Here is a 27,019-nt window from a genome sequence, read left to right as displayed (position 1 = left end):
TGTTCTAATAACTACAGGTAGTCTCGGCATGCACTTATAACATTACAATACAAATATTTTATAAAATATTTTTAAGTGAAAACAAATACATATAACAATTCGACTAAACTGTTAAATAATCAAGAAATATTATTAATTAATAATTAGAAAATAAATATTAAAGCATTACCCATCTAAACAAAAATTAACATTAATATTTATATTTCTCTAGATTACAACATTTTATTGAATTAATTGATCTTATTGTACAGTACCGAAATATCCTCCAAAGACGCTGAATACTTTAAATCATTATTGCATTAATATATGTAGATAAATAATCAATTTATCTTTATAAACATGATTTATATAAAGCCATGAACATATTACAGAGCTAACTGCTGTGATTCGCCGCAGGATAATCAATATTCAATATGGCAAATGAAAGCTCACTATGCTCGCACTGAGTGTGCCCCTGGGGCTTCGCTAGAAAGAGACGACCTATGAATCCAATTTCAGCTTTAAAATGCAATCGAATATGAGAAATCCAATTTTTATATGTAACATTAGTAGGATTGGATTATTAAAATTGATACGAGATTGGAATAGGAATAAATAAATATCGTGAAAATTAAATGGCAAAGTGAATCCAAATTTTATATGGTATGTCAAGGCCGTTTTCATATTTTACACGAAATTTAAATATGTTTAATTGTAAATATAGATATTTGATAATTATAAAAGGAATGCGAACGCCTTTGAAATCAGCTGGTATCCCTACATTGTTTTTTTTAGTAGCTATATGTAGACAGACGAGCTATTGCGACCCCGGATGGTAAGTTTTGACTACCCATAGAAAAAACCTCTGTAAAAGATTGACCTTATATCGCTAATCTAGGGAACTAAGATGTCCCTTGTGCCTGTTGTTACAGCTCACTCATCCATCGAACCGGAACAAAACATTACTGTGTACTGCTGTTTGGAGGTAAAATATATAATGCAATGGTAGGCACCACTACCCTGATAGGCTTATACACTAACGTACCACCCAGTAAATTTAATTTCTATGATAAAAAAAAAATAAAGTACAAAGGATGACCGAAATAAAAGCAGAAGTTGAATAACTTGCCCAGACACCTGTTACACACAATGTACGCCGCGTATAACAGTGCACGGTCATTTCTAATACTCAGTACATCATAAATTGCTACGATACTAACTATCAAATTTAACTCATCATGATAGCGACGATAAAACACCGAAACAATGTCAGTGGTTGCCGATACACGATCTCTGATATGTTTTCCCTTACAGCAATAAATACTCTTAAAGATTCCGAAAACAACATAAATAATGATCTGATAATTAACCAAAGAGGAAATGCCAAGATAATAAGGGAAGATGTACGTAATGACATTTTATTCTTAGACAATATTTATTTATAGTATAATTAATTCAACATTAATGTACTCAAATATATTTGGGCATACAAATATCCTAGTCATACGAATAACATTTGAAATAGGGAGTTTCGTATTTTTTCTGATTTGCGAAAAACAACTACTCTGAGTGATCTTGAACTATCATATTATTTCAGTCTATAGTTTTGTGTTGTATAAAAATATTATGAGTTGTATATTATTTGAGACATAATTTTATACTAAAGTAAGTAATCGGGAAAATGCCGATTTAATCGAACGTTGCTAAAACTACATCAGATTAGACACAGGTAAAGTTTTCATAGAGTTATAGACGTATAAAATATTTGCACACAAGTGAAGGCTAATCATCGTTTGACGATCACATATTATGTTTAAATATTTATAGATTGAAAAATAAATGAAACGTATTTTTTGTATTGAATTAAGTAATTTTATATCTTAGCTGTTATCATTTTCCAATTTAGACCAGTAGTTTTAGATATATGAACGTCCGTCCGTAAACGTCCAACATCTGGTCAAAGATCTAAGGGAGAAAGCTTCGAGATACATCTTACAAACTATGTAAATAAAGGAATAACAAAACTTGTCTTCGGGCGACCGATGAGATGTATAATACAGTACAAACGGACAAATCGCATACAAAACGTTTTCGAAAACAAAATATACTTTACTAGCGACCCGCCACGGTTCGACACGGGTGCTATACTGATACTAAATATACTACAGACTTTATTTATTTACGAAATCACATTAAAAACTTCTAAAATTATCAGTGTTTGTTAACGATTTGTTCATGTATTATATACGAAAATCTTCCTCTCGAAACACTTTATCTATTTAAAAAATCCGCATCAAAATCCGGTGCGTAGTTTGAAAGATTTAAGCGTACATAAGGATATAGTGACAGAGAAAAGCGACTTTGTTTTATACTATGTGGTGATTTATAAAATTATTTTTGAATCGACATATGAATTAAATGTAGAGCTAACAATTAAAAGAATTTTTATTCAATACAAGATTATATAGACAAAAAAGCGTGGAGCTAATATTTGTCAACTTCCGCAGGCAAGATATTTTACATACACGTATATGCAACTAACTAACATGACTTTGCATTTTTAAATGTTGAAAAATAGTAACTGCTGAGTTTCTTGGCGGTTCTTCTGCGTAGAATCTACATTTCGATCCGTTGGTAGCTACACTATATAGCAAACTATATTTAAACTATATTTAACAAATTAAATGACGATTTAAAAATGCTTGTGAAATAATTTGATTATTGATGATGATGATGAATTTGAATATGATTAAATTCATATAAATCCTGCCTGAGAATCAACAAATATTAGGTAATACAAATAAACAAGAAATTGGCGTTAATTTCAAATAACATAACCTTAATTCAATTCAGAATTTGGGACGGGCAGCATTATGTTTTGGGAGGCAAATTGTTTTAATTGGAAAATTCCAATATGGAGGAGCGACAGGTCGATCGCTTGTGAAAATATTTAATCAATTTTCGCGCAGTTTGTAACCTATACCCGTTAGCGTAGAACATCGAATCTGTGTTTTGTGAAGGTCATTTTAATTTTGTTTATTATAAAGTTTTACAATTATTTTATATTAATAAAGAAGAGAATGTGATTGCATCAGAAACTTTTCAATCAAATCATTTTTACCTAGTATAAAACAAAGTCGCTGAGATGGCCCTGTGTTTAGAATGCGTGCATCTTAACCAATGATTGCGGGTTCAAGCCCAGACAAGCACCACTATATACAGGGTTACAGGTTAAGTCGACCGAAATCCTTTAAGAGAGGATAGATTCCATCATTCCTAACCGATTTGACTATGGAACCCCATATCCTAAACCTAACCCTTCTCAAGTTATTGGCCTTTGAATTTATTTTATAAAAATGACAGATTTTTTGACGATTGCCCCTATATTTTTGTTTTGTGTCCTAATTTTGTATTATTTTTGCTATTTTTGAGTAGAAGATTAGTTGCTTTATTATTTTAAGCTACAAAACTGCCAGTAACTATACCAAATGAGTCGTAGTAGACAGTCAATTGTTAAAAAAAATAATTACATTTAAAAAATATATTTTTTATTGCTAAGATATCTTTAAAAAAGTCTATGACAGATGTACTGCAGATATGCTAAAAAATATTTACGGCTCTTCAGCTTTCCGATAAGGTATAATAACATAGGGTATCATTAGAATCCTTGGAAAAAATCTTTAAACAAAGACGCCCGAGTAACGAACGTTAAGCCGCTCGCAGCGCCTGTTGTCCTGCAATGAGTGCGAGCGGGACATTTTTCAATGTAAATAGGTACGAGAGGCATAGGTAAAAACTATTTTGTTGTTATTGTGTGTGCTTTTTGGTAATTCCTTAATTCCTTATTCAGTCTGCTTACGCGATTCGTCCGTGGTAGATGCGATACATAGTGCTCTTGGTTTTTTACTCGATTTGGCTTGTTTTCTGGACTGTTTCTTCCTATTCGTGACTGTGCTTATTAACTGGACCTTGATTTGTATTTCTGATTTGGAACTGTTGAAAATGACGACCTTTACAAATGAAGAATACGCTGATATTCGGATTTGTTATGGGCACTGCAACTGTTTATCTTCACGAGCACGTGAAGAATACTAATAATACTAATAAGAAGACTAATATCCGGAATACGGCGGCCAGGATAACGTACTATGTATCATATTTGTTATGGGCACTGCAACTGTTTATCTTCACGAGCACGTGAAGAATACATAGTACGTTATCCTGGCCGCCGTATTCCGGATATTAGTCTTCTTATTAGTATTATTAGTATTCTTCACGTGCTCGTGAAGATAAACAGTTGCAGTGCCCATAACAAATCCGAATATCAGCGTATTCTTCATTTGTAAAGGTCGTCATTTTCAACAGTTCCAAATCAGAAATACAAATCAAGGTCCAGTTAATAAGCACAGTCACGAATAGGAAGAAACAGTCCAGAAAACAAGCCAAATCGAGTAAAAAACCAAGAGCACTATGTATCGCATCTACCACGGACGAATCGCGTAAGCAGACTGAATAAGGAATTAAGGAATTACCAAAAAGCACACACAATAACAACAAAATAGTTTTTACCTATGCCTCTCGTACCTATTTACATTGAAAAATGTCCCGCTCGCACTCATTGCAGGACAACAGGCGCTGCGAGCGGCTTAACGTTCGTTACTCGGGCGTCTTTGTTTAAAGATTTTTTCCAAGGATTCTAATGATACCCTATGTTATTATACCTTATCGGAAAGCTGAAGAGCCGTAAATATTTTTTAGCATATCTGCAGTACATCTGTCATAGACTTTTTTAAAGATATCTTAGCAATAAAAAATATATTTTTTAAATGTAATTATTTTTTTTAACAATTGACTGTCTACTACGACTCATTTGGTATAGTTACTGGCAGTTTTGTAGCTTAAAATAATAAAGCAACTAATCTTCTACTCAAAAATAGCAAAAATAATACAAAATTAGGACACAAAACAAAAATATAGGGGCAATCGTCAAAAAATCTGTCATTTTTATAAAACAAATTCAAAGGCCAATAACTTGAGAAGGGTTAGGTTTAGGATATGGGGTTCCATAGTCAAATCGGTTAGGAATGATGGTATCTATCCTCTCTTAAAGGATTTCGGTCGACTTAACCTGTAACCCTGTATATTTTTAAATTACCTTAGCCTTTAAATTACCCACTGCTGGGCTAAGGCCTCCTCTCCCTCTCAGGTTGGATGGTTTTGGAACATATTCCACCACGCTGTTCCAATGCGGGTATGTGGAATGCACATGTGGCAGAATTTCGATAAAATTAGACAAATGCAGGTTTCCTCACGATGTTTTCCTTCACCGCACACTTATGCCATTTAAGTTTCCACTACTGTTTTAACAGGGAAGTGGACTAATTTTGATGTTACATAAAATATAACTATTTATGACAACGTAAAATTTTAACGTAATATGGTTATGGTTAATTACTAATAAGTATTTTTCACAATATTATAAAATTCACTTAAACTATTTTTAAACAGATCAATGTGGTTATATTTTCTATTATGAATATTACAAGATCTTAGAATATAAGAATTTTTGAAATAATTAGTTTTACAAATAGGTATTGAAAAAGTATCCTGAGAGCGAGCGTTAAAACGAGAACATTTAAATAAAATCTTACTGAGCAGATATGGAGAATCAATTAAATTATTTAATATTTTGTAAAGAAACATTTGGTCTCTTTGTTCTCTACGTTCTTCAAGTGGCATAAAAACAGAGTCAGGAAAAGTAAATTTGTATCGCAACCTCCTGATATATTTGTTTTGTGTATTTTCAATTAAGTTGACATATTTTGCATATTGTGGATTCCAAACAGTTGACGCACACTCTAAATGTGATCTAACTCTAAAGGTATAAATATTTTATACCTGGAAACCAGCTTCCATAGCACTCAATACTGTATGCAAGAACTCACACAGATACATATATAAAAGTGATATTCCACTCATTGGTAATTTAAGAAAATACAGAAACTATGAACACTACTAACTTGAAATTTGACAGATATCTGCTATTTTTTTTTTATGTTATAGATTTGCGGACGAGCATATGGGCCACCTGATGGTAAGTGGTTACCATCACCCATAGGCAATGACGCTTTAAGAAATATTAACTATTCCTTACATCGTCAATGCGCCACCAACCTTGGGAACTAAGATGTTATGTCCCTTGTGCCTGTAGTTACACTGGCTCACCCACCCTTCAAACTGGAACACAACAATACTGCGTACTGTTGTTTGGCGGTAGAATAACTGATGAGTGAGTGGTACCTACCCAGACGGGCTTGCACAAAACCCTACCACCAAGTAAGAAAGATTTCCAAAACTCCACCCGTAAGGGTATAACCCGGGGTTTGGAAGTTTGCAGTTTATATTTATGGGTATAAAAAGCTTAAGTCAATGGCCTGTTATCAACCAACAGGAGACCGAACGTATAAAAAACTTTTCATACACATATTTATACTCCAAACTAATGGGTACTACAAATTCATTTACTCCAAAGTAATACAGCAGTTACTTATGAACTAATAAAATGTAAATATTAGGGAATTAATCTTCTTACTTCATTAACATTACGAATTCAAATACATTGCCGTGTGTTCGTACAAGAATGCAATCATTTAACTGAATTATTCGGCGTGACCTCGGCGCTATGTTAACCAAATGATTTCATTTTACGAGATAGTCCTGTTCTCAAGCAATGTATATACAACTGCAACAGCCTGAACATATCCCCCAAGTGAGTTCAGGACTCCTCTCCCTTTAAGGAGACGGTTAAGAGAATATTCCGCCACTAAGTTCCAATACACGTTGGATACACATGTGGTAGAATTTCGCTTAAATTAGACACATACTACACATACACAAATTAAGCATATTAAAATGCAGTGCTGCGCCTGGGTTTGAATCTGAAATCATCGGTTAACATGGTAGCCGGAATACTATTTCCACTTATCTATGATTCGACGATTGGTCATCTCATATCGATACGGCCAAAATGTTCCACGCTATTGACGGACAAGGAAAAAGAAAAGCTTATGTAAACAAGTACATATTTAGATATTGTTAATGAGGATAAGTTTATACGAAAAATATATGTGAATAAACCGATAGAAATATAATAAATATAGTAATATAAAAGTATATAATAAGACTATAGATGTAATAATATTGTATACAATTATTAGTTACATGTCAATAAAAACAAATTGTATGAACTCACAAAATACAAAACAACAATTGAAAATAAACTTAATCTGCTTATAATTATGTAAACGTTGAAAATCGTTATCAGTCCATGACAAAATACTGTAGCTAATTATATTCTGAGTGTATTTAATGACCAATGTAATTTCATGAGTGTAACAACTAGGATTCTTGGCGGTTTTTTTGTGTACAAAGTACATTATTAGACGGTATCTTTTACAATGTTACAAACAATAAAAACATATCTAATTTGGCTTAAGGTTATAATATTATATTAAATAACAAGGTCGAATTAGAGTACAACGTTTCGTAAGTAAAATTTAAAGACAATAATTTCGACGCAAAAAGGTTTTAATCGTGTCGCGTTTAAATGAGCACGAGATTTATTTTTACGATTTAACGGTCACCCTACACAGGCGGATTTTTTATGAGGCCGCTGCGGAAATTGGAACTCTCACAGAACGAAATATGATATTCTTCGAATTAAAAAATGCTATATGTAAAATAAATAAAAAAAATTAAATATTCTCTTTTATTCGTATCGTTTTTACTTTCTACGTAAATTAAATTCGAACGGAAATAATATCAAATGCCAACATACATAGTATTTAAATTTTATTTCAGTTTTAAAACATCAATTACATTATACATTTTTTTAATAGATTGGCGCTGTTACGTTTCGGCATTCCTGACATCGCCAATGCCCTACCAAATTTGGGAACTAAGATATTATGTGCCTTTTGCCTGTAATTACATTAGATAACTCACCTATTAAACTGAAATACAGCTAGGTATACTAAGTATTGCTGCTTAGTCGCAAAATATCTGATGTGGGGCCATACCCAGAACATTTGAATAAAGCCTTCTATCATCATGAAGAAGAATTATAAGTTGGAAATAAAACTAGTCCAGTTTAGGCCAAGTCGCCTATCTTCGAAACACGTGTAGTTTTTCTACTCTCAGACTGAAAAGTTCAGTTCCGACGTTAAAATACTGTGATTTATAATTTGTGCAATGAAAACTCTTTGCAGAAAAACTTTATGACTTCTGACAGACAGTCTTCATATTAAAAAAAAAAGCAAATTACTTTATACGTGTTATAAAGATTGCTATGTTTCCAAAATTTAACTAATGCGAGTTTGAACAATCATGGTATAGACTAAATTAACAGGATTAAAAGCAAATCTGACGCAAACATATTTCACGTGTACTAATAACAAGAACTTGATTGATTTAATCAACATTATTTTGATTTTGAATATTATATAAAAAGTTGAACGTAAATCTGCCTTGGTATGTTATTCTATAATGCCGTTGTCTAGCTAAGCTCAATTATGACCTATGAGAAAAAACGCGGTAAAAATGTAACTTATCGATTCTAAGACCATAAAATAATTTCCAAAAGTAATCAAGATATCAAACAACGCGTATGTATAATAGAGATTCTTATTAATATGCCATCAAAAGTGAAAATCGATCAGATATCAGTTAGCAGCATTTACTTGGTTGGTAGGGCTTTGTTCAAGCCCGTCTGGGTAGGTACCACCCACTTATCAGTGATTCTTCCGCCAAATAACAGTACTCAGTATTGTTGTGTTCCGGTTTGTAGGGTGAGTGAGCCAGTGTAACTACAGGCACAAGGGACATAACATCTTAGTTCCCAAGGTTGGTGGCACATTGACGATGTAAGGAATAGTTAATATTTCTTACAGCGTCATTGTCTATGGGTGATAGTGACCACTTACCATCAGGTGGCCCATATGCTCGTCTGCCAACCTATACCATAAAAAAATGTTATACCACGGCAGAAATTGGTAATGCTAATGTTATATTATATACACATAGTATATACTAAAACTTTTATTGTGTGCACGAAGTGGGGTAGGATCGTTAGTGGTAAATTAAATTGTAAAACAATAGATCGTGTATCCAATTAAAAATGATTTTTGATCCCGTTATTATCAGCCGACGTTCCACAACCTTCTGGAATAAAAATGAATATTCCCGTTGAAACTTCTGTACTTAATATTAATCGAACTTTAAGGCTTTGTTTCAAATTAAAACTTAAGACAGAGTCTGTGTGATGCTAATGCCCTGTCTTTTATTAATCGTTGACGTTGAGTGTTGAGGTCGAAGGACTAGCGTATGGGCTACCTAATGGTAAGTGGTCACCATCACCCATAGACAATGATGCTGTAAGAAATATTATCTATGCCTTACATCGTCAAAGAGCCATAAACCTTGGGAACTAAGATATTACGTCCCTTGTGCCTGTAGTTGTACTTACTCACTCACCTTTCAAACCGGAACACAACAATGCTGAGTACTGATGTTTGCGGTAGAATAACTGATGAGTAGGTGGTACCTACCCAGACGGTAGGTACCTAGAGACACTAGCCAACCGAACCAGAAACAGATCGTTTAGTGATCAAGAAATGTGCACGAACATAGGTGAACTGTTTATTTCCTCTCATAATCCAATAGGACGTAATTGGGTAATTCCGCTACAACCGCAGGTGTGTATTATAAGTGAAAGCATAATAAATAATAATAATGTTAAGAGTATTTCCCGCTAGCATCCTGAACTCGAGAACATTTACTGAGGGATAATTCCACTTCCGAACCAAAACTGGATCGTGTGTTAGCAGAATGAGAAAAAGGCTGAAGCGCATTTAATGATAATCCTTCGATTGAATTGCGAAAAAATTACAAACTGTTAGTAGAATTGCGCCCTAGATTCAAAAGTACAAAGTCACGTTACACAATGGTGCTAAACTTCAAATGATGTACAAGTTAAAAGCATTTCATTATAAGTGAAGGTCAGGCAAGTGGGCCACCTGACGGAATTAGGTCACTGTTCCTTATTTATAACGCAATTTGTGGGACAACTTACTAAGATTCTTGGGGTTATGCGTAAAAAAGTTGTCTAATTACTTTTTTCATGATATAGATTTGCGAACAAGCGTATTTCCCACCGGATGGCAAGTGGTCACTGTTAGAAATATTAACCATACCTTTCATCGCCAATGCGCCACCAATCTTGGGAACTAAGATGTTATGTCCCTTGTGCCTATAGTTACACTGGGTCAATCACCCATCAAACCGGAACATAATTCTAAGTACTGTTGTTTGGCGGCAGAATATCTGATGAGTAAGTGGTACCTATCCAGACGACCCTACCACCGAATGAACTGCAGTTGCATGATATGTTTTTGCTTGTTTTTTTTTTTATCAGAGAAGCAGACGTACAAATGTCAATAAGTATTTACATAAACATTAGCTGTGAAATAACTTAAATGTGCTGTGATACGCTTTAGATGATGTACCTACCTATCACAGTTAAAATCGTACTCATCAATTTTTTACAGAAAGAATAATAATCTTAAGAACTCAAACACAATTACGCACAACATTAAGACATTTCTATAAAATGAAACTCCGAAACGTATAAAAATTAAAAAATATATATACAAAAAAGTATAAATAAAGTCCTGAAAATTGTGCCCCAAAAATCCAAGTCATGAATAAATTTATTTGCATTATTAAATAATTCAACCTTTTCGCAGCGTTGGGGCGGCTATTTAAAACCGTCGGAAATAATGATTGTATACTTTGCCGTCGGAACCTTTTGGTACCTACGGTGATTTTCGTGCAGCTTTTCAAAATAATTTCATTCATCCTTTATCTAAAAATACAAGAATATCTACGTAACCAATGGATTTAAAGGACAGAATAATATTATGTTATTATATATCTAGCCGAGATGGCCCAGTGGTCATCAATGATTGCATACCCTGGCAAGCACCACTGAATTTTCATATGCTTAATTTATATTTATAATTCAACTGAAGCTCAATTAATGAGAGCTGAGATGGCCCAGTGATTAGAACGCGTGCATCTTAACCGATGATTGAGGGTTCAAATCCAGGCAAGTACCACTATATATGTGTGCTTAATTTGTGTTTATAATTCATCTCGTGGTCGGCAGTGAAGGAAAAAATCGTGAAGAAACCTGCATGTGTCTAATTTCTTCGAAATTCTGTCACATGTGCATTCCACCAACCCGCATTGAAACAACGTGATGGAATATGTTCTAAACCCTCTCCTTAATGGAAGAGGAGGCTTTATCACAGCAGTGGGAAATTTACAGGCTGTTACTTTTTTTTTACTTTTCACTTAATGAGCTGCCATATTGAGAAATGCTGACACATGTAAATCCACCAACCCGCACTGGAGCAGCGGTGGAATATGCTCCTAACCTTCTCCTCATAAGGATTCCTATCTGAAAATTTCCTGAAAATTTTCAGTCTGTTACCACTACTACATTATATAGCTAATCCAAACTAGCCATACGTTTACGCTTGGATTACCAGCTTTATGAACATTACTTTCAATTCATTAATTACGTGATTTGGAACCCCAAAGGGTCGTACTTGTGACAAATGACTTGGAATATTCGGTCACCGTCGTGGACGCAAGTAAATACTTATTAGAAATGTTTTATTTTTAATAAAAAAGTAAACTAATAGCAACGTATTAGCCTTATTTCTATAAGCAGATACTTATTGTGATCCTTATTTGAATTGATGTGCAACAAGCGACGATCACAACAAATCTTTAACACCCTCTCAGAATCTGTTTTAATTTCTGAGGATCAAACACACTGAATATGATTTTGATAAAAAAAATGACGAAAAAAAAAACAAAATAGAAAATACCTTATAACTAATAAGTCGTCGATGCATATATCAGTGATATATAATAATAATAATAATCGTGTCAAGGGCGTGATTCTATTCCGTGAACAGAGATATACAGTCCCTTGATTTTATATTCTCAAACCCTAAATACTATTTCAGCAGATACAAATAATGTATACATTTCTTAATAAAGAATCTGTGGCATTGGCTATTTAGTGAAAATAAGAAATACAGAAATTGTTTCGGACCGATGTGTTTAGTACTCAGTATAAAAGTGTGATCGAGGAAAATGGTAGATTGCACTTCTCGGGAATGAGATGATCGCCTCCAGGTCGTTTCAAATAACAAAAATATTATTATATCCCGCTGAATTTCTGTGTCTCTGGTGTTATATTTTGAACCGGTGGTAGATTTTTGACTATCAATAAGCAAGCGTTATTACTTCCATATTGAATAAATATTTTTGACTTTGGTACTGAAGCTTTTGTATGCGTGCTCTGTATTACCTACAACCTGCAAAGCAAACATGGTGTATATCTGATAAACACTTTGTTTTTTGGAATAATAAAATCTTGAGTAAAGTTTTACTCAAAAAAACTTACTTATACAATTGGAAATATGTATGGAATCGTGATTGTTCGTCAGTTACCTGATTGTTCTTGAGTACCAACACGTTGGAATTATTCCTTTCAATATTTTCCTTCAACACATGACATGTGAACACTTTTTTATATTACAGCGCAGTAATAAACCGTTTCCTTTTACTAATTTTCAAACGAATCGTTTTGAGAATGTTGTATAGTACGATACAACTCAGATGTCGCATCGGCAAAATTCGTAAAACCGATCACATCCGAATTAAATACGCTATCCCAAATTATCAATATTTATTTCTCACGCGAATATGACCTTTGTATAAACGTAATAACTTGTAATATCATATGACCTAATATAGTCGTAAATTTGACGCGTCGATTTACATGCACTTGCTTTCTCTGACGCGTGAATCTATAGCGACGAATAGCGTCGAATGGCGCGATAGGGAGCTATTTCTATTGGTTGTGTAAATCGGCAGTAATCGGTTTTATTTTCATTCCATTGCATTTTCCGATGCTACATCCCATTTGTGTCGTACTATACGTAGTGCGTATGTTGTACCAGACATTGTTTGTAATTTCTTATACTTTCACCGACTCCATCAACATTAAAACCGCAACAGAAACCATTGCAATCTGCAATATTTCAGCTTGTGGCGAGCCAACACTTGAATAGGAAGGACTCTCACAAAATTAATTAACCAGTTCAGATGCATATTGTAGTCACTTATTTAAATCAGAGTAACAAACTACAAATATAGTGTTAGTCATACTAACTCATAGACTTAGTATTAATCATATTCAATTTTAATGTCTTATGTCTAAGTCTGTCTGTCTGTCTGTCTGTCTGTCTGTCTGTCTGTCTGTCTATCTTATCTCTAAGTTCCTTGTGATGTTTTTCTTTTTGTGTGATATGTTTCTTTTTTTTTTAGTATAAGGGCTTTTTAGTTTTTAGTTTTTGTTCTTATAATTTCATTTATTTATTTTCGTGTGCGCGCATGTGTTTATGTTTACCCAATAGTCAGGGGCAATCTGAAAATCAGTGCTGTGCATAAGCAAAGCTTATACTGAGATGAACCCCTTGCTACCTACACTGTGTTCTTCAAATTTAATTTTTTTTCCTGTATAATCTATGTAATGTATGTGTGTAGCAAAATAAATGGTTTAAATCGTTTATTCACATACAACATTTATATATAGTTGACTAGTAATCATCCGCGGCTTGGCTCGCGTTTCAGTGTGTTGGTGATTTTTTTTAAGTAAAGTTCATTATCATAGGCCAAAGTAAAAAAATATTTAAAAAAAAACTTGCCAACAAATTCCTATTTCTTTTTAATTGGCAAATATCGTTATTTTAAAATATTCATGCCAATCGATTCTCGCCCATTGAACCGAATCAACAATAGGAAATAAAAGATCAATATCCGTTAAAACAATTGTATCGCGAAATCGGTATTCTGTATCCTGTATGGAATTGGGTCAAGGATATGCCCCTATTAAGCCCTTGGGGAGCAGATCTAAGATAACGATGAGGCTACACTTGATAGCTGGGCTGCTCAATGCGAGTTAATTAACTGGTTATACTTACTTCTTACTTATAAATTCATATAAATTTAAATATAGAACTACGAAACGTACTTTTTTTTTAAATGTTCGAAAACAAATAAGTTTGCAAACACACTTACTCACAGATCCATTAAATGTAACATCAGTGAAGATATTGATCATATTTGAATAAAAATATAATTTGTTTTATGTATGTAATTGATTACACATTTGAAAATCGAAGACAAGTTTATTTATTTAAACAGCCTGCAAATGCCCAACTGTCCAGTTGAATCGTAAGATTTCCCTCTTTAGGGACGAAGAGATTTAATTCCACCACACTGCTCTAATGTTGTTTGATGGATGAATACACATGTGGGAGAATTTCATTGAAATTAAACACATGTAGGAAAACCTTCCTGGAAATGTTCTCTTTCACCGTAGATCACGGGATCAATTGTAAACAAAGACATTTCCACTAATTACTCAAAACTAATCTCAGCGAATTTCTGCTACATGTGTATCCACCAACTTTATCAAACTCAAATAACTTTATTCAATATAGAAGCATTACACTTTCTTATTGATGGTCAATTGAAACACTACCACCGGTTCGGAAAAGAAAATACCCTGACCTGAGAAGAACCGGCGAAAGAAACTCAGCGGTTTTTTTTTTATTTGTCTCATATATTATATAAACAATTTAATATGAGATGAAATAGCCAGGAGGCGATCGTTTCATTCCCAAGGTAAGCTATCGATCATAAACTCATTTATTGTATAGTAACCTTTTGCACACAAGCGTTCCTTATTAATTTTTTTAAATTTGGCAACAGAGGCATTTTGAACGCTTTCTGGGATCCTATTGTAAAACCGTATACATTGCCCCATAAAGGAGTTATTGACTCTATGTAGTCGAGTAACAGGAGTAACAAGTTTGTGTTTGTTCCTTGTACCAATGCTATGAGTATCACATTTTCTCATGAAATCATTAATATTTTTTCGTACATACATAACATTGCAGAATATATATTGAGAAGCAACAGTCAATATCTTGATTTCCATAAAATTATAATATCGAAGCACCGTGGTGGAATATGCTCCAAACCTTCTCTTCAATGGGAGAGGAGATTTAGCCCAGGTTTGGGAAATTTACAACCTGTTAATGATGTTGTATTAAGCATATTAAATGAAGGAATGCTTAGTTTGAACCCGCATTCATCAGTTCAGATACACGCGTTCTAACCACTGGGCCATATAAGTCATGTGTATCTAATCATCAACTTAATAAAATTGTTGGACGTTTATTTATACATTAAATCGATTCTATTAGACGGTGATTAAAAATAGGATGGCAGTCTTGTTGATTGACCTTGAAATATGTCAACATTTTTCATAACATGTTATTTATCTGAGAATAAAAATTACTCGTATTTTCCTGGATGGCTCGTGTAAACCATTCTGGGTAGGATTTAACATATATATTCTACCTTAATACATCAATACTTTTTTTATGGTACAGGTTGGCGGGCGAGCATATAGGCCACCTGATGGTAAGTGTTCACCATCACCCATAGACAATGAAGCTGTAAGAAATATTAAATATTCCTTATATCTATACTAGATCTAGAGTCGAGATGGCCCAGTGGTTAGAACGCGTGCATCTTAACCGATGATTGCGGGTTCAAATCCTGGCAAGCACTGCTGATTCATGTGCTTAATTTGTCTTTATAATTAAGCACATGAATCAGCGGCGAGATGAATCTCGTGCTCAGCGGTGAAGGAAAACATCGTGAGGAAACCTGCATGTGACAAATTTCATAGAAATTCTGCAACATGTGCATTCCCCCAAGCCGCATTGGAACAGCGTGGTGGAATATGTTCCAAACCTTCTCCTCAAAGGGAGAAGAGGCCTTTAGCCCAGCAGTGGGAATTTACAGACTGTTGTTGTTGTTGTTGTATCTATACTTATTACAGATTTGTTTCGGTTTTAGGATCCACTAAGCCTCAATATATTACATGGCGGTAGTGAGGGTACTACTGGCGGTAGGGCTTTGTGCAAGTTCGTGTATTTAAAAATACCAGCCATAATAGTCTGTGGAGTAATTAATGTATACATTCTGGTTTTTAATTATGTAATAACTACCGTTGATAGTGAGGTGTACTTGTCATGGTGTAAATGATCATATTGCGTGAGTTTATCGATGTAACAACATATATTGTTTTAGTAAAAATCATATATAATAAATATACAGACTTTTCTATTACAGGAGAGAACAGGCCAGGAAAAAAAAACGACTTCTTTTTTTTTAAAACCTAACAAATCCTAACAAACATCTCGACGACCTCCATAGTCGAGTGGTGTGTACCTACACCGGTTTTCATGGGTACGCCACTCCGAGGTCCTGGGTTCGATTCCCGACCTAGTCGATGTAGATAATCATTAGTTTTCTACGTTGTCTTTGGTCTGGGTGTTTGCGGTACCGTCGTTACTTCTGATTTTCCACAACACAAGTGTTTTAGCTACTTACACTAGGATCAGAGTAATGTATGTGATGTTGTCTCATATTTATTATTATTAGCAATACCCCAAATGAAGTGTGGAATTAGTAATATACTTATTTAGCCTCCTTTAAAGATTATCACTTGTATTAGGAGTGGGTACGACGATCTCAGGGGTCAGGATTGAACCTGCCACTCTTTACTTCGCTAGGCGGCCCGTAAGCCACTGCGCTATTGTCGAACTTCGACAATGAATTGACGAAATATCCTATCTTTAAAGTAATAAATAGTGTTAATTGTGGATGAAAGTTTTCTATTTTAAATAAAGATATGTTAATCAAGACTTGGTTACCTTTACGTACACAAATTTGATTGTATTATATACTACCCGCCCCGGCTTCGCACGGGTGCGACGCTGACACTAAATATACTACAGAATTTGTTTATTTACGACATCACATTAGAAACCTATAAAATTATCAGTATATCTGTACTTTATTTCCCTGTATTACACACAAAAACATTCCTCTCGAATCACTCTATCTATTAAAAAAAACCGCATCAAAATCCGTTGTGTAATATTAAAGATCTAAGCATACATAGGGACAGACAGCGGTAAGCGACTTTGCTTTATACTGTGTAATGAATAATGATAATGGTACAACGAAGCTATATGTAAATCTTATGTTTTTTTTTTATCTTTATTCCTCCTTAGATTGGCATACGATATATGGAATAGACATATTTATGCAGAGATTTGTAAAGGTATTTGTATTCTTATGGGTTTATACCCTTTATTCCCATGGGTTTATCCTTCAAAGGTAATGTGAAAATATATTTGCGAGAATGCAAAAATAATAACAAAACAAACTCTTTCGTTAATCATACTTTATACTGGTCAGATTTATTTAAATATTATTTTCTTAGATTATGTGTTTATCGAAAAATATATAGGTAAATGTATAACATCATATTATGAACCGATAAACGTTAAGCGCGAGTGAGAACGTTTTGCAAATAGATATATTTTAATATAGTATTAGGACCTTATTGTTATACAATATTTTCTAATACGTTTAAAAAAAAATTCGCAATGTTTTTTTTTAACGTAAAAAAATTTCAATGACAATTTTATTAAACATTTCAAATACATTTTTTTTTTCAATAATAAGACCTGTTTATTATTCTAATCCTGTTCGACGGAAACACCGGGTCAAAATTTAAATGTTTTAGATGATAGTACACGAGAACCGTCTGACGATATAAAGTTCGATTCTAGTGAACTAACTGCTAACAGCCGTTCAGTATTTCAAATCAAATCAAATCAAAATAAACTTTAATCAAGTAGGGTTTTACAAGCACTTTTGAATCGTTATTTTACAATTAAGTGAAGCTACCACCGGTTCGGATAGTAGATTCTACCGAGAAGAACTCTCAAGAAACTCAGTAGTTACTCTTTTTTAACATTTAAAAATACTAAGCCATGTTAGTTAAATACAATTATTTAAATTAATATTTCAACTACCTAGAGACTATCCCAGTGCCGTATCGTCTTATAAAGACCTACCGCTGTATAGAACACCTTTCCTGATAATGACAAAGTTAAGTACTCCACTATGCAGATTGTGTTTAAATGAATGTACACCAAACGAAAATTCAACCTTCCCCAAAAGATGCCTTATATCCCGTCCTTTCACTATGAAGAATGAAGTAGTTTAACAAAATAAGGACCTGAAATATTACGGTTGTTCGAATTGGAAACAGTTCAGATTCACGTGTTAATTCGGAGCAGAATATGCCATGTGATATATATGTCATCGTAAGATTACAAACATCGTTAGATTACAATCTATCTCGTGAGATTGTAAACAGTCTAAAGATCGTAAACGTTTATACAACTCACAATAAAATACATACAATTTCGATAGTTCATAATATTTCGGTTAGGTTATAGTTTTTATTTAAAATTACTCCAACATATTATAATCTACCGAAAAGTAATGCGTTAAATTGTAAACAGTATGTTAAGGTTTACAATCGTTTAACAGTTCACAATCTTGCGAGATACATTACAATCTAACGGTATTTACAATTTTACGGTGACATATGCATAGTATGTAAGTTTCCAACAATGGATCTTTAATCTCTGCATTACATCGACAGATCTTATCGTGAGCGGACGCGTGCCATACACGGTAACCACAGTATTTCAAACAACAGCTATTAAATACGACAGATGCTACTAGTGGCTTATAAAATACCTATATTAAAACGCATAGATCAGTTACTCACCTCGCTTCTCGAATGGCATCAACCCAGTGTACGCAGTCCACTTCAGACGCCGCGCGCAACTCATACTGTCTCTGACTCTCTCGCCGGTATGATATGGTGAAGCAGAACTGAGGAAATTACAGTTATTTTAATAATCTGGAACTTTTTTTGCGACTAGTATAGGTGGACGAGCAAATTCGCTATATGTTGAGAGGTCACCAAAGCCAACAGCTATGTAAGAATTATTAACCAATTAACCATTACCAATGCGATACCAACACCGGAAGCTAAGCTGCTATGTCCCTTGTGCCTGTAGTTACACTGGTTTTTACACCGGAACACAACAATACTGAGTACTGTTTTTTGGCGGAATATCTGATGAGTGGGTGGTACCTAGTCAAATGGGCTTACACAAAGCTCTATCACCAATTAAATTAAAAATGTATATACACTTTACTTAAATAGGGTAATCAAAGCACTTTTGAATCGTTTATTAAGCTACATTATCAAACTGAGTAGGTATTATTGTCAAGCAATTTATTAGATATACATAAGACTTTGATTGGTCACACCCGAATATTACTTAATCCTTTAATCCAAGGTGTAATGGAGAAAAATACACAAGAGCAGCGTATTAGGGTGCGCCTAGCTGAAGATGGCAATATTTTGGACCACTGGTGAACCCCATAAAGTCTCTTACAAATCTCTTTTTTCAAGCAGTGCTTGTACTTTGGTTCTTTTTGTGCTTGAAACGGGGCTGTACTTCTTTGCACATTTGCATGGATTTATGAACACGTCATTTTGTTGAAGAACTAATTGATTATATAAATTTCGTTTGCACGAAAATGTCAATAAATTGATCGACTTCTGACACTCAATAAAATTTTCAATTGACTTTATGTGTGTAGGCTCTAATAATGATGCAATGTAAACTCTTCCATATTTTGAACGAATCACTTGTTCATCAATGTGTTTTAGTAATTATATATTTTATCGTTCGTCTTCAGTACTAATAAACAGACGCATTACAAAATAAATATTTACAACAACAACAACAACAACAGCCTGTAAATTCCCACTGCTGGGCTAAAGGCCTCCTCTCCCTTTGAGGAGAAGGTTTGGAACATATTCCACCACGCTGTTGGCAGAATTTCTATGAAATTTGTCACATGCAGGTTTCCTCACGATGTTTTCCTTCACCACTGAGCACGAGATGAATTATAAAGACAAATTAAGCACATGAATCAGCGGTGCTTGCCTGGGTTTGAACCCGCAATCATTGGTTAAGATGCACGCGTTCTAACCACTGGGCCATCTCGACTCGTTAATAATAAATAAATAAATAAATATTTATACCTTAAATTAATACAAGAAGGTACACCTGGTGACCCCGACGTGATAACGGAATATCATTCCAACGATCTTATTGTTTTGTAAACAAGGAAACATCGGTATATTTCAGTTAAATGAGGGTCCAATCCGTGTGTGGACGACGTGACAAGCGTCGCAAACACGTGACTCTAGCCCACGTTAATGGCTGAATTTCTATCGTAACTATTCTTTATATGTAAACGTTGACAAGATCAGATATTTTTACTTAATATTACGAATAGTTTACCTTTTGGACTGGAAGTTCGGCTCCAAGATATGACTGATATTTTTAGTACTTTTTTTTATTGTATAGATTGGCGGACGAACATATGGGCCACCTGATGGTGAGTGGTCACCATCACCCATAGACAATGACGATGTAAGAAATATTAACTATTCCTTACATCGTAAATGCGCCACCAACCTTGGGAACTAAGATGTTACGTCCCTTGTGCCTGTAGTTACACTGGCTCACTCACCCTTCAAACCGGAACACAACAATACTGAGTACTGTTATTTGTGCGCTAGAATAACTGATGAGTGGGTGGTACCTACCCAGACGGGCTTGCACAAAGCTCTACCAACAAGTAAGTGTACTAACATAATATATAAATACACGTTTTTTTAACAATAGTAGTGCAAATATTATAAACAAGAACTTATATGTAACAGAAATATAAAAATTGTATAAACTTTTTTTTTTTCTTTGAAGAAAATATTTGTGATTTTGTACAGTCGCTTATTATTTGTGCTATCTAAATGGATTTGTCTACTTCATACCTACATATAATGTGTTAGTATTCAACTTACTAACATAAACTGGTCAAAATAAATGGATGTACTTACAGCATACTTCGCCTTATATATTTCTAATTATCTAGCGGTTGATTGGTTGAAACTAGATATCAGAAATAAGAGTATTATTACGGTTCACCAATCAAACAAATAAAATAATATAGTTACCGAAGCATTTCGTTCCATGGGCGCCTTACTGAGTCGCTCACAGTAGGACCCTTCTAGAAGAAGCACGCCGGTTGGTCGCGTGTTGTTCTCTGACTCGTAGTAGAAAAGCAGGTTCTACACAAATTAAATTTATTATTTATAACAACATAACACAACTTACACTATATTAAGACTGGCAACATCGCCTTAGTGACAAAAGATAAAGTATAACAATTATATCTATAAAGGTATTTCTTTTTTTATTTAAAGAACCCTATCACACAAAGGACTATGACGATACGTCTTCCTATACTAAAAAACTGGGTTTCAGATATGATGATCTTAATCATCTTACCCTCAAACCCAGTCTTACAAGATTATAAAGAAACCTAGCACCCAAGACATAGATAAAAAAAGGTAAATAATAATTACAGCAATGAAATATATAATGAGGTTATATTTGACGATCATAAAGATTATATATTAGATAATACGTACATTGATTGAAATGGGTTAGCTAGCTAAATCACGGGCTATACCGTTAAATAATATAAACTTTAATTAACTTATTTTGATTAGCTTCCCCGGTTTGTTATTGATGGAAACCGAGCGTCAGTGGAGGGAATATTACGCGGGGAATTGGAAATATATCGGTTACGTATTTTCCTTTAATAAGACTATGTATTTGCAAGGTAATTAATACATAACTTGTCGTTGTTCGTGGCTTCGCTCGCATTATGGATATTGGTGTTTAGATTTGGCATGGGTAAGTAGCCTTAGTCGTAGTCTTTATTGATTTAAGCTCAGCAAATTCGGTTTACTGGTTTATACGTGAAATATCAACAGATCGACAAAGCAACTCACATTTATAATATTAATATAGATGTCACAGACAGAACTTTTTTTACAGGTGTACGGACATAAGGATCACATTATTGTAATTTGTAAGTATCAAAACCCATTGACTTACATCGCCATACGCCATCAATATTGGCATCTATAAGACGTTATATCTCTTATGCCTGTAACTAGCACACCCTTACGGCCGTTTTCAATAATCTATCTATCCCTTGTTTCAGTCACTAAAGATAGCCAAATCTATCCTTCTGCCTTTACTTTGTTTTCAATTACCTATCGACGGTTAGCATTTCCTATCGAAACTAGCTATCTGTCATCGGGAGGACATATGCTTACTAGAGATAGGAAGGCTCATACGATTCGTGGTTACCTACGTTTCTATATACGTTTGAAGTTACTCTCGGATAGACGAAGCTATCTCTAGTAACGTCAATCGCTTATCCGTCAAATTCGGGCGATTGACATGAACTTTTTAAATATAAAATCTCTAATTTTTATTAATGGTGGAATATTGTAGCAGTGATGATAGTGATAATATGGAGTTATTACAAATTATAAATGATTGTGATACAGACAGTGACAGTGATTCCAATATTGTGCGATCACAAAAGAAGTACATGAATAAGATATTTTTTTTTCTTTGTGGAATTGGTTGGCGGACTAGCATATGGGCCACCTGATAGTAAGTGGTCACAATCGCCCATAGACAATGACGCTGTAAAAACATTAACTATTCCTTACATCGTCTATGCGCCACTAACCTTAGAAACTAAGATGCTATGTCCCTTGTGCCTGTAGTTACACTGGCTCACTCAACCTTCAAACTGGAACACAATAAAACTGCGTACTGCAGTTTAGCGGTAGAATATCTGATGAGTGGGTGGTACCTACCCAGGCGGGCCTGCACAAAGCCATACCACCAAGCTAAATGATTACGAATTTGCATGTCGATTCAGACTGAGCAAAGGTGCTGTGAATGAATTAAATAATTTAATTCAAATCTATTTGAGGGTTACATCTCAAGGTAAGGTTAATTTTGTCATTCTAATTTCCTTACATTTATTTAGGTACCTAATATCAAAATTCTCTCATGTTTTAACTGTTTTCAGAAACCATGGTATTTCTCCCTTGCATCAGATATTTTTAGCGCTACGATTTTATGCATTGGGCACTATGCTGGTATCTATAACATTACCGTGACTTTGTTAAAAATAATGCAAAATCAAACAAAACAAACACCTAATTACATTCTGATATTTTATTTTTATTAAAATTAGTTTATTATACCAATTTGAAATAGTCAACAAATAAAAAATAAATATATGAAGAACAAATTTTGAGCGTGACAGAGTTTCGTGGCTATCGTAAAACGAAACATTCGAAGAAGCTAAGATAGGTGAGAGGGAAAAGTAATCTATCGTTGGTCGAAGATAGATGTCACTTATCCTTGATTGTGAAACGCATATTAACGATAGATAAATTCTAACTGACAATCGGCGATAGCGATCTATCGGTAATCTTAGATAGGTTATTGAAAACGGGCGTTAAACTAGAACATAGCAATACCAAGTATTGTAGTTTACACAACAAATATATGCTAATTGATGCTCCTCTCCCTTTGAGGAGAAGGTTTGAAACATATTCCACCACGCTGTTCCAATGCGGGTTGGTAGAATACACATGTGGCAGAATTTCTATGAAATTTAACACATGCAGGTTTCCTCACGATGTTTTCCTTCACCGCTGAGCACGAGATGAATTATAAAGACACATGAATCAGCGATGCTTGCCTGGGTTTGAACCCGCAATCATCGGTTAAGATGCACGCGTTCTAACCACTGGGCCATCTCGACTCGACCGGCACACAGTTCCAGTTAATCTACGTATTTAACTTTAAGCAACTAACCTGGTAGAGGACGAACCAACGCAGCTGCCATTTTGTGTTGTCGGAACTCCTTTTGTGTAAGTATCCGGTCTGCATCAAAATACAATTACGTAAATAATAATACTTGAGTCATGATGTATTCAGTCAATCGTCGTTTGTGAACAACATTATCGAGAATCTTATCCTGTTTATTTGTTGTGAATTAAATACAAGTAATATTTCACAGTTACATTTGTTCGGAATTGAACCCGAGAACTTATATCTCATAATATATTTTGTACGTTATCAAAACATTGTGAGAAATCCTACACGTGTCGTTTCTCACTTTACGTACGGACATTATGACTTTTTATTGTGTTTATTTTATTATGTTCCCTAACACACTTTATTGTCGACTCACGTGTAATAATCGCTTTATAAATATCGATAATACAAATCGATATACGGAAGTACATGATATAGTGTACTTCCGTGGGCCCAGATTATAAAACAAATAATAATAAACAAATGATCGTAAGTGTTGGCACCTAAATTGATTGATTAGGATTTTTGTTTATATTTATTTCGACGCGTTGCTGACGTAAGTATGTGATTGTTTTGAAAATCATTTTTATTTATTTTTTATTTTACGTACTGCTCCTTCTATCTTGTACAGGGCAAAGAATAGGGGGAAATAGGAAAATTATTAATAATTTGTACATTTTGCCAAAACTCCAAATTACTGTCGCGATTTCGTAAAAGAGTGCTCAGACTAATAATATTGTTTAGCCTATGTCATCTCGATCTCGTATTGACTATCATGGTCAATACGAGATCAATGATCAAGTATCAAATGACATCGCCAAAGCTGAACAACGCTCAGAGAAGTTATAGGTATATTTAATAAGAGATAGTCATCATCACTGAAACCAGAACTCCGGAAGGGAGGAGCTCCTCCCTTGTACATCAGATTATATAATTTACCGCTCCCGCTTATGTCTGTGCTTTGTTACGGTGGTCGGGTTTCAATTCCTTATCTTCGACTTTATAACGAAACTTTAAAGATAGGGCAGACACGTGTATGTGATCACATTATTTGAGCATTAATGCTTTTTTCTGAGAAAGGACTGATTCTAAGTTGAATATTATTTAAGAAAAACAAATCTATTTCCTTAAAATGTATAAATTTTGTGGAATAATTTTCTAGAAGATTTTTAATGCATAATAATGTTTGAAGGTCCTTTAATTGCATATTACTAAAATATAAATCCTTTTTTCTAGATTTGACTCAAGCTTATAGCAATTGGCTAGACGAGAGTACGATCCTATAATGTTTCGCACTCTTGCAATTATGTTTCGTAATATAATCTGTGCCCATGGCTTGTACATTTTTATTATTATTATTATAATCTTACTATCAATGTAAACATGTATAACGTGAGAAAAACTGACAAAAGAAACTCAATTGTTTTTATGTAAAATGTTTTTTTTCAGCTTTGAATAAAAAAAAATATTGGAGTGATAATTTCACTTCTCAAATTATACTAATCATCTATAGGACCGGATTTGCAATTAGGTAGTGCAGAGTTAACCCGGGATTATTTTTTATAAATTTTATTATAACATTGATAATACAATTGTAAATGCCAAACATTACTCCTACTCGATTAGGCTGGTGATATGTCTGCGATATATACTTTAGCAAGTTAAAAAGCTAAAGTGAAGTCCTTTGCCCATGAGCTGCGACGTAGTTAATCCAGTTATCATCTTCGAACTCACTCTTTAATTTAATAACCTTCAACGCTGAAAATTCCCCTATATTCCCGGCCCATTGATTATATACCTACAAAAATTGACGACAGTCCGTCGCCGCAAAAAGAAACGAACGAACCATAATATTATTATTAATTTAAGAGCAACAGTACTTGTGGAATAACAAGTACCATTTCGAAATATTTTGCCTATAATATATTCCAGTCTTACTTAAAAAGGTAAATTGTTTACGTTAAAAGACGAAGGGCTGGTTCGTTTTTTGTCCAGAGGATCGGAATTGCGATTCAACGGGGAAATACTGCTAGCATTATTGCCACCATTGCACGCGGTCAAGATTTGTACAGTAACTAGTTTCAGTTTTAATTTGTATTTAGGCATTTGTTTTTAATTCTTATGTTAGTAAAATTGGATTACGTAAAAAAAGAAAAAGATCATGATATGAAGTCGATTATGCTTGTTCGTATGTTTCTGGACGACCTCCATGGTCGAGTGGTGTGTACACCGGTTTTCATGGGTACGCCACTCTGAGTGGTTCGGGTTCGATTCCCGGTCGAGTCGATGTAGATTACCATTAGTTTTCTACGTTGTCTTGGGTCTGGGTGTTTGTGGTACCGTCGTTACTTCTGATTTCCATAACACAAGTGCTTAAGCTACTTTTGGGATCAGAGTAATGTATGTGATGTTGTCTCATAATTATTTATTTATTATTTATTCTTACCTGTGAGTGATCATACTGCGCACGTTCAGACAAGGCGATCAGTTGACCGTCGTTGACACGAATCGATCGCTGAATCTTTGGACTCAACATTGTGTTACTAAAACAAAATAACCTTAAATTAAATATTTAATTATTATAAAATAAAAATATACACACGATTTTAAATATATATTTTTTTCGTATCAAAATAATGCTTTGTAATCTATTGATGATAAATTTTCAAAGAATTGCGTTGTTTTTAATTGAAATAATTAGCCAACATTTTTTTCATCGTTACGAATGTTACACGTTCAATGTTAAAACAATATTATTTACAATGACCAATATGACCAGGTAATAAAAAGTTAGGATATATAAAGACTTCAATATGTCATTGAAGGTAAATATTTTTATTATAGAATATTATTGATCTACTTGTCAATGATAAGGGTATACGAGTATATATCAATTTTGTAGTGCTGTACTAACTGTTTCGAGTAAAATAATAACTCACTAAGTTGTATATTTGATTTACATTTAAGTAAATGAGAACATAGTTAGTTACATGAGCGCGTAAAATGCCTTAAATAAATACATCAATATAAGAAGTTCGCTTAACAATAATATTTAACATTAATACTATAGTAATATAGAACAGATAAAAATGTTAAAAAATAAGCTTATG

The 27,019-nt window shown here is 34.0% G+C and overlaps 1 protein-coding gene across 1 annotated transcript in view; it reads right to left on the bottom strand.

Moving 5' to 3' along the window:
- The window catches only part of LOC124534924 (ras-specific guanine nucleotide-releasing factor 1-like), a 43,607-nt gene extending 17,162 nt beyond the window's left edge, over positions 1-26,445 (bottom strand). The window contains exons 1-4 of the mRNA XM_047110967.1: positions 26,356-26,445; positions 23,907-23,975; positions 21,164-21,277; positions 18,851-18,957 (exon numbers count right to left, since the gene is read on the bottom strand). Of these exons, the coding sequence (XP_046966923.1) occupies positions 18,851-18,957; positions 21,164-21,277; positions 23,907-23,975; positions 26,356-26,445 (380 nt within the window). The remainder of the gene's footprint in view (positions 1-18,850; positions 18,958-21,163; positions 21,278-23,906; positions 23,976-26,355) is intronic.
- Between the last annotated feature and the right edge of the window lie 574 nt (positions 26,446-27,019).

The sequence above is a fragment of the Vanessa cardui genome, chromosome 13, assembly GCF_905220365.1.
Source record: "Vanessa cardui chromosome 13, ilVanCard2.1, whole genome shotgun sequence".
In the NCBI taxonomy this organism is placed as follows: Eukaryota; Metazoa; Arthropoda; class Insecta; order Lepidoptera; family Nymphalidae; genus Vanessa; species Vanessa cardui.
The sequence above is the reverse complement of the archived record's forward strand: the minus strand, read 5'-3'. Positions and strand labels throughout refer to the sequence as shown.